Consider the following 14,488-nt stretch of genomic DNA (forward strand, 5'->3'; position numbering starts at 1 on the left):
ATGACAGATCTGTAAAAATTATTTAGAATTTGTGGATCTCACTTTCAGAAAGTTAAACAGTACGATATTTACAATATATTTGATTATTTGTCTAAAGTGTTCAGGATGTTGTCAGGGAATAGAGGCTTCTCATAAAGATTAGAAAACAATTCGGATCAGAGATATTTATTTAATAACATATGTATTTCAGAATTCGCATTTTTATGGTGATATCTACTATATTTTATGCGATTATGATGATATCTACTATAGTGATATCTCTTATAGTTAAACATGTATAAGTTCGTTATATCTTACAGATCGTAGCGTGATACGGTTTCTCATCGTTTTAAATTCTTTTTTCGCCTTCTTGTGTAGTTCCTCTTTTCTTTTCATACACTCAATGAAGGGTGTAAAAAGTTTACGGATTATATCATCTGGTAGATTTTCATTCTTTCCACAAATCTACAATAATATATTATAAATGAGAATTTTTTTTAAATTAAACAAAATTTAAATTTTAGCCGTAAGTTCTCTTATTCTGTATACCTTAGCACTCTCGATCACATACATCTCTGCCATATACATAGTAAAGTCTTCGTTTTTTTCATGTAAAAAGAGTTGCGTAAACATTTTTGCGAATTTTGTTACCCATTTCATGTTCCATGACTGATTTTTACAAATTACAAACGTTTGACGAATAATCATTTCGACTAACTGCAAGAAAAACAGAAACGACAAGATTACATTTTTTTAAAAATAGTGAAGTACTTCTTGCATGTATATTACGAGATATATTTCAAATAAAAAAAAATACCGTGAAGAATGAATCTCGTCTACGATGATTTATGTTAGACCATTTGACAGCAAGTATCTGTAGGGCACAGCTAATGTAAAGTATAATTGTCTTTCTTGTTTCCAAGCAGTGCACACTTTTGCTGAATAACTTCGCCAGCTTTTTCTGGGTGTATATGGTGTTCGATTTAATCCACATAAAACTAAAAAAGCCTTTCCATAACATTAAAAAATCTGTCTTCGTAAAGTCTGTAAGGAACGAAAAGTGCATCAAGTCCAAAATACATAGTGTCATGTCGTTCAAGTACATAAATATTAATTACTTATATGCGTTTATATACACACATTTGTGTATTATATTCGTTCGTATCTTATATTTCTTTTTTTTTTAAATATTAAGAAAACACTTGGCGAAATAATAGTATTTATCCTTTCCTTTTTTAATACATAACTTTGGATTCTTTCCAATAACTCGGAAAAAAAATTTTATATTTAATTATATAAAATTATATGTAATTATACAGGATGTTCGGTAAGTTTTGACAAAGCGGTCGTGTGTGGATAGAACGGACTAAACTGAATTGAAAAGTCTTTTATCATTTTAAAATTTTCGCAATAGTTAACGAGATATTAATTACTAAAAATCGATGAATATTGGTTTTCAATAATTTTTCACTCAAATACTATCAACTTTTCAAAAAAACAGTGAGAGACAAAAATTGTTTATTTTCTTCTATAAAGTTCTGAGAATTTTTTCAGAATTTTTAATATCGTATTTTCTCGTGTTGATAAAAAAATAGTTGCTAATATATATACCGCGTATTCCAAATAAAGCGTTAAAAACATTCTGGAAAAATTCTTAGAGTTCTATGAGAAGAAAATAAACAATTTTTGTTTCTTGCAGTTTTTCTGTCTTGCAGTTGTTCAGTTTTTAAAGTTGATAGTATTTGAGAAAAAAATGATTGAAGACCAATATTCGACAATTTTTAGTATCTTATACACACGAGTTTTGTCAATACTTACTGGACATTCTGTATATTACTTTATATAATTTTATATAATTATATATAAAATATTTTTTTCCGGAAAGAGATACATGTAACACTAAGTAATACAATGAATCATTACATCCTTATAAAAAATTTTTCATTACATGAATATGTATAAATATGTATAATCATACATAAATATTCATAAACATGTATAATCATATATGAAATATATCCATATATGTTCATACATTTCCTCTTTTTTTTGTAAAATTACTTTTTAGTGTAATAGAAATAATAATAATGTAGAAACATTAAAAATAATTAAAAGAGTAATTTTCACATTGTTTTAGAAAAATTCAAGTTAAAAAAAATATAAAAAAATTACTTATATGTATATATAATGTAATTATATATAAAATTATGCATAATTGTGTAAGAGCAATTTTTTTACATTTTTCAAACACACTTGTTTTTTTTTAAAACGACAATGCAAACATTATATTTTATTATTTTTATATTTTTTTATTATGTTTTGAGTTTTCACATTACTATTATTATTTCTATTATATTAAAAAGTAATTTTATAAAAGAAAGAGGGATGTATGAACATGTATACTTATACAGCACCGATTATTGCTGAAAATTTTCAGAAACATTTCAACTTTTCACACCTCATATGCAACAATTCTGAAAGGATTCTGCAATATGTCAAATAAAATGTTTTAAAAGAAATATTTCTAAAATCTATTATATGCAATTCTATTATATGCAATTTATTAAATTGAAACACATATTTAAACAGAACAGAAAAAATCATCATAATGTTAAAATGGTTTCAAAATTCCAAAATATTTATTAAAAATCATTTTTTGATCAATCGCGATTCAGTTTAACATTATTTTGATGTTATTAGACGCCGAAAGATTTTGCAGGTATTTGCAGGGATATATTTACAGGGAAAAGGCTTTCATGTCTTTCTCAGGTTTCTCTCTGGTATGTGTATGTACAAGGACACTAGGAATTCCTTCCAGAGGCATATTCGGATTTCTATCTGGTGCTTTCCGGATATGTTATCCTTGTCATTTAACAAGGATGATATATGAATGGATGACAAGGATGCCTATGATTATTGTGACTTGTTCTACTTTAATTGCGAAAAATTTTTGTGTTTAAATGGTTCGTTCTGCTTTAATTGCAAAAAATTGTTGTATATGAATAATACGATAATTGTCTGGAAATTGCAGGTGTGATTTTTTAATAGTGATTATGTATAAGAGTGTTTATGCATGCACTGAGAAAAAAATGCTGTTGATTCAATTAAAGTCCATATTACGGACAGTCACTAACATAAGTAATTAATTCATGTATATTTTTATTGACATAAAGGTCTTGATTATTGAAATAATAATTTGTGCCTTTATATAGACTTTAATTGAATTAACAGTATTTTTTTCTCAGTATATGATTAATAATCAAAATGAGAGAGAGAGAAAGAGAGAGAGAGAGAGAGAGAGAGAGAGAGAGAGAGTCCAAGCAGAACAAGTCATTATGATCAAAATGATGTCAAAATGGCTCCAAATGACTAAAAGTCATTTTTCAATCATTTCCGATTTTGATGTCATTTGATGTCATTTTGACGTTATCGTGACTTGTTGTTCTGCTTGGAAGAGAGAGAGAGTAGTTGGCGATATAATTACTATTTTTGAGAAATACTTTAAGTTTATTTTAATAAGTTTTGTAATCTGTAAACAGAGCACAAAACTCTCAATAAATTTTAAGTACTTCAGAAATGATATTTAAATATATGTTTCATTGATACTTAATATTCAAATTTATTATGTGACATAATAAATTTAAATATTATTTAAATATCGATCAAGTATATATTTTTGTAGTACTAGAAATGGCTGAGACTTCTTTGATAACATTTCAAAAAGATTGCAGATTCTTTCTATAACATTTTATCTTAACTAACTTTTCAACAAGGTTTTATGTGCAAGAATCGCGGACATTTTGTTATTTCAGAACTGTCTCAGAAATGTTGTAGACGTATTTTGCAATTTTTATGAAATGTTTTACTTTTTAATTAAAATATTTCTGAGATATTTCTGAAAACTTTCGGTGCTGTATGGATAGGCATATTTCATACATGATTATACATGTTTATAAATATTTATGTATGTTTATACATATTTATATATTCATGCATGAAAAGTTGTTTGCCAATGTTTAAACAAAGCATCATTTATATAGATACTATATTCTAAAGACATTGAAGTAATAAGATATTGTATTAAAATGTTATTCTTTACTTATAAAAATATTAAAAATTAACCTGAGATACGAACGATCTATCCCAAATAGTAATTTATTGGCATATATTAATTAAACAGAAATATATTGTGCCAATAAATAAAGAATATTTGGACAATATTGTGTTATTAAGACTCGTCTACACGACAAGGTGTGGCACAAACTTTGCTTTTCTACACGGAAACGCAGGCGCAAAATAAACGCAAGACGCGTACGAATGTTAAACATTGTTGTCGTTGACACAAACAGATGGTGAAAAATAAACAGCTGTGATTTTTTTATATCTGTTAGCAATGTTTTAATATAAAGTTGTGTATTAGGAACTTTTTCTTATAGAAAGTTAATGAATGTACGTATCACACGTTCTTCTGACAGATATATTATTCCCTATTGATCCATTATCATCATCTTTCTCATTATTACCAGGAGACAATGATAATTTTCCTTGTTCATGTTTTTAAGGATCTAAACCGTGTAATCGCATATAACAACCGCGCCAGCAAAAACAGTTGGCGTTGGAAATAAAATTAATTTATTTCCGTTGCGCCGTTGTGCCTACGATCGGGAGTAATTCTCTTACGCGTTCTTTACGCCTTGTCGTGCAGACGAGCCTTTAAGAATCGTACACAGGATGAATCAGAGTAATTGAATCAGATTTTTTTATCCTATGAGAAAATTATCAACTATATACCTAATTTTTTATTTAACGATGCAGATCGGATGCATGGATAACATCGTGCGAATTGCTGGTCTGAGCGTAAAAACAGACACGTTGAGTTATGAAAATTGTTACATGATTTTATTTTTATTATATACAAATATTAAAAATGCACCTTTTTCTTGGTGCGACTAGACCAGCAATTCCACGATGTATCCACATATCTGATCTGTATCGCTAAGTCGATAATTTTTTTATAGGGTAAAAGACTGATTTAACTACTCTAATTTATCCTGTATAATAAAAAACCGGAAAATTATCCTATGTACAAATTTATGTAATAATGTACAAAAATTGACTTATTAAACGAACTATGATGTGTTAATCGTATCTTGAGCCATTTACTAAGTCCTCTTAGCATTTTATCTTTTTCATCATTGTTATTCAATTTTTTTATCAACATTAGCGCAATCTTCATTTCTCGTGCAAGCATAACTTTTTTGATTTTTGTTTTGGATATGTTATTGCTGTTCGGTCTCTTCGTCTTGCCTTCCTCAACCCGCTCGTAATGATCGCAACCATTGCATATTAGCAATCCCATTCTTTACAAAAATTGTTTTAATTAGTTACATGATTCGATATGTACGATCACATTTCTTAATAATGTATTAAATGATAGCAGGAGTGTTTTTTTATGAGAGAAAGTAAAATATACTTACCCGCACATGTGCGTCCAATGTCTTAATCGAGACATTATCTGGTGATATGGTTTTTCTTCTTCTGATTTCTCTTTATTGGTTTTTCGACTCAAATAGCGATATGATTCTCACTGCAGTAAACAGGACGCGGTAATGGTTTCTACACACAGAACGCAAAAATGTGCTTACCACGTGGTAAATGTGATATAGCGTAATAATGGCTTCTACACACTGAGGCCTTATTCTTGAAAAATATCGCATACAAAAAAACTAGAGAAATACTATAACATATTAGGTGCGCAACTAAGTTCTCGCTGTTATTTTGATGAAAATGCATCAAAAACAGCGAGAACTTAGTTGCGCACCTAATACATAACACATACTATAGAATTTCCCTATTTATTGAAGGATCCCTGGACTCGGAAAAGCTTGCCGCATGAATAAAATGCAATGGGGTAACCAATGAATATGTTAGAAGCTTAGCTGTAAGCTTATTGGTTACCGTGTCATATTTTGTGGAAGTTATATTTTGTAGCGCAGTAGCTAATCATTCTTTCGCTTTTATGGTAAAGCAATAAATTGATTAGTTCTCACGTCAATTTTCGCCGCGCGATTAGCGTTGTCGCGTTCTTTGTGCAGGAATCAATACGCTATATTCATGTAAGCACATGGTATAATACATTTACACTATGATGTAAGCCCAAGCAATCGAGGCACGTGATATTTCCTGATACTGGGTAATCAGGAATACGTAATATAAACAGGACATTCGCGCGCGATGAATTTTATTAATATTGTTTATTTTGTCGAATACCTACACAATTCTTTTGTAATTGTGAATAAATATTTGTGTGTTTTAATTTATCACGATTAATTAATTCGGCGAATATCTAAAATCGATTTTCTCGAAAACAAGTATCTTATATGAAAAGATTATTCTAAATTTCTGACTTATTTTTTTTCCTATAAAATTATTCGTTTCTCTGTTATATACTTTCAGTTCCCAAACATCTTTAGGCCTGTTATTTTTAGCTTTTGTACCAGTTAATCTTTCTTCCTTTTCTTTTTAGGAAAAAAAAAGAAAGCATGTTTGATTCTTACCAGATGGATCCAACAATTATTAATTGTTCGGCAAGTAGACCAAGAGTACATTCTAATTAAGAGAAATCTGGTTTAGATTGTTAAAATTTTCGATTTTTTTTTGCTTTAATCAATAGTATTACTATCAAAAAATATACTTGTAAAGTTTTAGACTAAAATTCGAAATATGCATTATAGTCTGAGAAATAACAACGCGCGCAGCAAGAGCTCCGTCCTTCAGTTCCTAGCAGGGTATTATTGACCTTAGCGAATATCTATTTAGTTGCAAGAGAAAACATGCAAAATTCAAACGAGAGTTTTAATTCCACCATTTGGTGCCTCGCTCCAAAACACTTATTTTGACGAAAAAATTATCAAAATCGCCTTCGTTGTCGCATGTGTTCTTTAATGAAGGCTATTCTAGTATTTCAAAGATAATGCGGTTGCTGGAAATAAATATTGGCCAACATTGTAAAATATTCGCCGATGATTACGACAAGGATCGAGTTACGAAGCAGGAATGACGCCGATTAACCAGCACAATTTATTGCAGCAGCCGATTAAGAGGCTCATACAGTTCGTATATTGCAACTATAACTATGTATAATGCGACAAAACGATTTTTTTTTAAGATTTATTATTAATTATGCATTTATTTTACTAGTAACTTATTCCACATAGTGGAATAAGTGTTCTGAATAAAAGGAATTGTTGACTTTATTAAAGTAAACAAAACAGCGTACAAGTTTGGTAATTTTATATTACATTAAATGACAATAACATAAAATAATATGTTACTCACAATTCACACTTATTACTAAAAAATGCATACGTTCAACAAAGTAATAAAAATCACTCTAATAAAACATTTTTATAAAATTCTCAATTCGATTAGATTTAGTGCAACAAAAAGCTCAGGAAAGCCAGATGCCTCTTGATTTCTTTCGGACTAGTATCCATTTCTGCAGGCATTTAATCAAGGCATTCCACAATGTTGATTTCTGAGTTTGACATTTCTTTTATCACGTGCATAGTTTGCCTACGAGAAAAAATATAACAAGTAGAACAAAGCATGGTAATGAAGTCTCTCTTAAATCTTACCTCTTATGCCATAATAACTCCAACACAAATATGATTATAGAGAGGAGTATTCCGTAGCCCATTATAACTAGCGCGAAATAGCATTCTGTGAAACCGATCGTGATGAATCTGGTCTGACTTGAACACACTGGTTTTCTCGTATATAAGCGATATTCCTCGCGATATTTAAGTCCGTATTCTCGTAATTTTAGAGCTCTAAAAACATAATTTCCGAACGTTCCGAGAATTATATCATGAGATTGATTCGTACATTCATAAAGTACGTTCTTAGAAATAATGTCAATAAAATCTGTTTTTAAAACTACGTAACATTTTTATGTTAGACTTTAAACTTCCAGGAAGTTTTATGTAAAGGAGAGCTAAAAAAGTATTGATTCTGGCTCTCAAGTTACACCTGAATAGACCTTTAAGAATTATTGTTTGAGTCAGAAGATGGAAAATAATCAACAAATTTATTCGAGAAATGGTGAGAACATTATGCTACCCTAGTGAAAAAAAGTTTGTACGAAAAAGTACAGAAAAACTACATAGATTGAGACAAGATCTTAGAAATTCTTAATTTTTTGTAAATATTCGTAGTGGGACGTAGAATAGTATTGTTTGATGGCAGAGAATTTTTAGGTTTTTCAAAGAAACAACGCCGCTTTGTCTCAATCTATGTAGCTTTTAGTAAAAGCTTTTCTGCCAGGATAGAATGGCTTAAATATAATAAAAAATGACTTTTTAATATTCTCCCTTAAAAATTTGAAAACATTATGTTTATGTGAAGATAATTCGAGGTATTATTTACCCAGTTTTAAATATCTCTAAATATGGTGATTGCTTTTGTACCGCAAGAAGTGGATATAAGTGATTTAGGAAATCAATCTCAGTTAAACCGCACTTCTCCTCCTCCAAATACGTGTCTTGCATCAGTTGATAAACCGTACCAATCTCACCATGGAATGCGAAGAGTTCGTTTCTTATGCGGGTTACACCTTCTTCTACAGATACCCAGTTAGCTTTGCTTCCTTTTGGCTCGATTCGCTGTTCCAGGATCGCCTTTCTAATGGGATCTCGGAAAGACTATCATCCCACAAAGAACTCTATTTTTCAATTTTGTATTTTTTGCTACTAATAACTTTACACCGTAATAAATTCAAGTATTATATAATAAATATAATTACATAATAAAAGTTTTCATATTAATTTCCATAATTTTGATCTACCGACCTGGAAATAATATTTACTATATACTATATTGTGCACACCCATCTTCAAAGGACTGTTTAGAAGATCTGGAAGAGTTTTGATAGAATCCGTGGAAGATTGTAATAAACCCACGATATTTGCTGTATAAGCCGCATAGAAGCTTAGTGAAGCAAGCAATAACATAAGAGTAACTATTCGAGATGAAACTCTATAGGGCTCGTACGAATATCCTGCAAGACAATAATTTTATGTGAAACGAAATAAAAATAATTTAATCCGTACAATCATAAAATACATAGAAAAAATATTACTTGTTTTGAATAAATACATTTTTTTGAATTATAAATTCTGAATTGAAAGAAATAATTACTTCCAATAAAATCTTTTTATTTCAATGAAATATCTTTAAAATATAAATGATTTATAATCAATGAAGAGAATGTTTTTGTCAGAACAAAAATAATTATTTGCTAATAGAGAGATTTGAAAAGAGCATAGAAAAATTTTGATTAGCAGCATATCCGAAAATACATTTTGACGCTTGCATGTAGCCGTACAAAATTTAATTTCAACAACGTACAAGAATCTATATTTTCAAAGTAAAATCATTTTTTATTGTTTTAAAAATAAAATTACTTTTCGTAAAAGAAATATTTTTGTTATTTAAAAAAATTCATTGTAAATATTTTCTAAAGATAACATTTCTTTACTTTTATTTAATTTTTTATATACTTTCATTAAATACAAGTTTTATGTAAGAACGTATTTTTTCATTCTAAAAAATGTGCAATAGTAAAGAATTATTTTCTTGAATTATACCTTAAATGTTTTTAATTATAAGGACTATTTTTATATAATAAACTTTCTTTATAAGAATATTTTACTTACAATTAGCAATAATAATTTTTTTTAGTATAGTGAATGTTTTGGTTTATTTGCACGAGAAAGATAAAATTTTGTTGCAGAGATTTTTGAATAATATTTGTGAATCGTTTTAATAATATTTCAAGTTTACAATTATATTATCAAAAATTATTTTTCTACCTTGCTGAGAAAATGCGCCTAAAAGAATGAAAAAATTATCGCTGATCGTTGGCTTGTTGGGATTTAGTTGATTCCAGTAGGCTGCTGATTTTGTCTTCCTATTGCAATAGTATTCCCATTTGATGGAAAAATAGAGCAAAGAGAAGACCAACATAAGAAATATTGCAAGCGCTATCCAGACATTCCGTTGAAAAGGCAGAGTAAATATGTTGCTCACAGTCGACAGTAAAGGTCGCCGAAATACAAAGCGTAAGCTAAGCAGATTTGTACATAAAATATGGATAATTGTAGTATAATAAAATGGAGAAAAATTTAATAAAAAATTAAAATTATAATACAGTTTAATCTTTTTTAATCAAGCTTACATTTGAAAGATAAATTATAAATTTTAACTGAAGTTTTAATTACTTTCTACCTCTTCCTAATGTTGTTATTAAAAAGGCGTATAAAACTAATTAAATTGCGCTTTAATTTAATAAATAATCTTTTTACCTTGTATGTGTATATAATTGGATGAATTGCACAACACCGACACGTTCCGGCACAAAAAATGTGGCAGTGCCGCCGATATCGATTTCACGTCGTTGCAACATCCCGGACATTCCGCTCCAGGAACCATTCTTGCTAAGAAATCCCCAGTTATTCGTGATTTCAAAACTTACCCTAAAGCAAAAATATGGATTTTTAAGTTAGCGAATATCCTAATAAACTGAATATAACTGCCATATATATATATGCCATATATAGATATAAAATAGATGTATTTACATATGTTATACAATTATGTATATAGCAGTTCTATGTTTGCTGTGATATATTTCATGACCCACGAATTCATCATATCGCATCTTGTGTCCATGAAAACATTAAATGTTTGGACTTTGATTGCTCACAACTTTGTTAAAAAATATCATAATTAAAAAAAGCAATTAAAAAAAAACTAAGATTTTTAAAGCTGAAACTTTGATTTAATAATATAATAGAGTATACAGTATAATAGTGTATAATTTTGAGCTAAAAATACAACATTACTTTCCTTCTTACTCAATAATAACTTGTTTAATAACATTTTTTAATTCAAATTCTATGATATTACTGAAAATTATTAACAGCTCTTATAAAAAAATATTAATTTATCTAATGTTGAAAAAATATGTAGATTTCGGGATAAAAAAATAAAGAACCTCATAAAACCTCATAAAAATATCGCTTTATCTTTAATTGAATATTTTTGTATAGGAGTATATATTTGTATGATTATGTTGACAAATAAAAATTTAAAGAATTATGTCGCAATATTTACAGTTTTAGTAAGAAATTTTAGTAGTTAATTAGATACGAGTACAGACAGTAATCATGTAATTTTGTCGGCAATTAATAATAAGTAGGTATATCATGCATTTATTTGATTATATACAAATTGCTCTATTTATGCATCTGATCATATACTGTTATACGATTAAAAATAATGCAACTGCTTTTTACATATGTGTATCATCTGCTCTCTTCACTCTATATATGACCTCATTAATTAATCTCGAATTTATTACGTTTGTTTGTTTGAAAATATATATATTCGCGATTTTAGAATTAGAAAGATATTTCATTACAAATTATCGTTATATTGGATTTATTTCGTAAACGTAATTCTAACAAAATATTTTGGCGTTGATACGATATTGTTAAAGATTGAACTCACGTTGCATTCATTCGATTCACTAAATGCAATATCCAAGGATAATTAGTCTTTGTGACAGGATCTATGGTTTTATCCTTAAAGTCAGTCAGATGATTCATTGTCTCAGGATTCGTTATCTGTAATTGTGATAAAACTTGAAAGAAAATATCTCTTCTGTTAAAAAAAAATTGATACTAAAATGGAAACTAATCATGGCGTTTTCATTTACTATGGACATGGCTAATATTTTACTTGTATGTTTTGCTTTTCATCTAGTATAGCAAAATGCATATATTACATTAGCACATATTACATTAGCTTGCCTACAAAATATTTTAACGTTTCATTGATATTTAAATCTTAAGTGCATTTTCTTGCGTGATAATTATATACTCCAAAGTACCACTAAACAAGATTTAAGAGCTGTCTGTTGAAGATCTTTTCTTCGTGCTGATGCTACATCGAAAGTGCTCATTCGTAGACCGTTTTCAAATGTCCAGTTTCCACGATTTTCCCACATTACACCTCGTTGTGGACTTGGTCGGTATATGGATAATAATTCGAGAAAATCGCCATCAAATCTTCGCGTGAGGATCACGTCGCTATCAGGATAGATATCCAAATCTTCAAAACTTTCTAACATAGTGTCATTATATGTAAAAGTTAAATTGACATTATCATTGTTGTCAGCCATTGTTTTCCGATCTTGAAAAAGCAGCCATTTCATCGGGGCGACAAACATCCTTTTCGAATGTGCCTATCATTTTATATTAGATGTCGACAATACTTTTATTTGCTTATATCTTTTTGACTATATATAATTTATTTATGGCGGATATAAATATATTACCTGACGTAAAATATCAATGGCATAATCGCAATCTAAATTCAACATATACAGATTTTGATGTTCTAAGTCATTGAAAATCTTCGGATCAAGTTCCTCGTAAAAATTACGAATGTTATGTATCAAGTAGTTGCTTGATAATATTCTTGATAATTTAATCATGTCATCTGTAAAAAGATATTATATTTAATTTAATTTCGATAAATTATCTTTTGTACGTTATTTTTATTAATAAATAAAAATAGAAATTGCATTGCATATATGGAAAAAACGAAGTTGTTGAAGTATTTAAAAATTGAATTAGTTATAGATCAAAAAATAATTTTATTAGAAAATAATAAATAATATATTAAATAAATAATAAAATAATAAATTATATAGGAATCTCAACCTTGATTAACAATGCTGCAAGAAGTTTCGATATTAACCGATTTGCACGTCTTACATATATAATTAATATTTTGATGGTTTAACAAAATTTTCAGATTTATATTTAATTTATACAGTTTTTAAATACTTCAGCAAAACCTCTTTCCATGTATATAACGAAATTGAGGAACTCTATGAGTGCGTTGAAGATATATATATATATATATATATATATATATATATATATATATATATATTGATTGTAGAATTTGTTTAGCAAAAATAGTCTAAAAATAGTGAAATAAATTAATGATACTTTTTTAAAGTCTATATGTTAATATTTCAAACCCATTTCGAGGCACAGTTAAATGTAGGTAAGACTTTTAATTATAATCCATAATTGGCTTTAAATTTTTATATCTAAAAAAAATTGCTCGGAACAAAAAAATAGTAAATACTTTTTTAACTTATTATTCCCGAGAACTGTCATGCTGTGATATTTTGATTCACGAAGTTCACTCTGTTTATCGTGTATAGAAAAGAGCACTTTTTCATTTTTTTTATTAGCGTATTTTTTGTACAATTATGTAGATACAGCTACAGTTGCTAATTGATAAATTTCGAGCGCTCCCTTTTCCCTGATGAACATTCAACATAGAAATCATAAATATAAAAATCTTGCCATAGCTAGTGCACAGTTGTAGAAATACTCTCGAAGGTGAGAACAGAGCGGGCGTCGCGTTAACAATAAATCTTATGAGAACGTCGTCGACACGAAATGACGCAGTTACGTCATTGCCGAGTGACAGCACAAGGATACACAGGACAACGAGGATCATCCTGACATTTGTCTCTTCTGACTGCGAAAAAGAATTTTCTTTGGGATCGTAGAGAGAAGAATATCGATCATTTGCTCACCGTTTATCGTACCATAATCGTATCATAATTTCTCGATATATTCATGATTACATAGTAATTTGCGTAATAATTCCATATATTACAGCAAATCACTAATTCGCGAAAAAATAACGGATAATCAAAATAACGAGCGTTATTACGATAAAATATTTAAGAAGATGATATATACGCTCGTTAACGTTTGTCAACAGATTATATACTTTTATTATATACTTCGCTTCTTAAGGCACGATTTCACTACTGTTCTCGTTTTCATATAAATGAATTTTCATCCCTCTAAATGTACTATTTGAAACGATAATAGCAGTGTAAGGCATTATAAGTTCATAAAGAGAAACAGCCGAAAGAGACCTAATTTATTTTCAATGTTGCATATTAAGCTTTCGAAAGATTATTTTGTCTGTTTTTTTATCGTGAAATAAAGATTTAGACTTTGAGCATCTCTGGCACATACAGTGAGTACAAAAGTTATTCGTACAGAGAAAATAATTTTTTAACAAAACTTTATTTTTAAAAATTAAATATTATCCAGCGAGAAATGAGTTATCGAATTGATGTCGAATCAATATCGATATAATGATTTCAACACCAATTTGATGTTTAATTGATAATCATTTCTTGCTGGGTAATTAACAATTTATTCATAAAATATAAAATAGATTGTATGTTTCTTAAAATTATATATACTAAAAAGATGTGTATTAATTATAGAAAATATATCATCTGAAAAATAAGCGAAAATTAAAAGTTTCATTGTTTGGATCAAAAAATATTCATACAGTCGAGAAATTTAGCTTAAAATCAGAAATACAACATGTGAAGCTC

The 14,488-nt window shown here is 28.5% G+C and overlaps 2 protein-coding genes across 2 annotated transcripts; both read right to left on the minus strand.

The window, feature by feature from the left end:
* Nucleotides 1-100: 100 nt before the first annotated feature.
* LOC105151395 (ribosomal RNA processing protein 1 homolog A) lies at nt 101-6,518 on the minus strand. The gene is made up of 5 exons (XM_011065078.2): nt 5,457-6,518; nt 5,110-5,339; nt 797-1,023; nt 529-696; nt 101-444 (listed from the first exon to the last, which is right to left on the minus strand). Exons 1-5 carry the CDS (start codon nt 5,489-5,491, stop codon nt 268-270), a joined length of 837 nt encoding a protein of 278 aa, XP_011063380.2. The 5' UTR covers nt 5,492-6,518; the 3' UTR covers nt 101-267.
* A 104-nt stretch (nt 6,519-6,622) lies between these two features.
* LOC105151424 (ionotropic receptor 84a) lies at nt 6,623-14,241 on the minus strand. The gene is made up of 10 exons (XM_011065122.2): nt 13,428-14,241; nt 12,380-12,543; nt 11,933-12,286; nt 11,551-11,666; nt 10,344-10,514; nt 9,852-10,105; nt 8,829-9,037; nt 8,407-8,681; nt 7,617-7,811; nt 6,623-7,554 (listed from the first exon to the last, which is right to left on the minus strand). Exons 1-10 carry the CDS (start codon nt 13,582-13,584, stop codon nt 7,488-7,490), a joined length of 1,962 nt encoding a protein of 653 aa, XP_011063424.2. The 5' UTR covers nt 13,585-14,241; the 3' UTR covers nt 6,623-7,487.
* Between the last annotated feature and the right edge of the window lie 247 nt (nt 14,242-14,488).

Source organism: Acromyrmex echinatior, chromosome 8 (assembly GCF_024713525.1).
Source record: "Acromyrmex echinatior isolate Ae372 chromosome 8, ASM2471352v2, whole genome shotgun sequence".
NCBI classification, from domain to species: Eukaryota; Metazoa; Arthropoda; class Insecta; order Hymenoptera; family Formicidae; genus Acromyrmex; species Acromyrmex echinatior.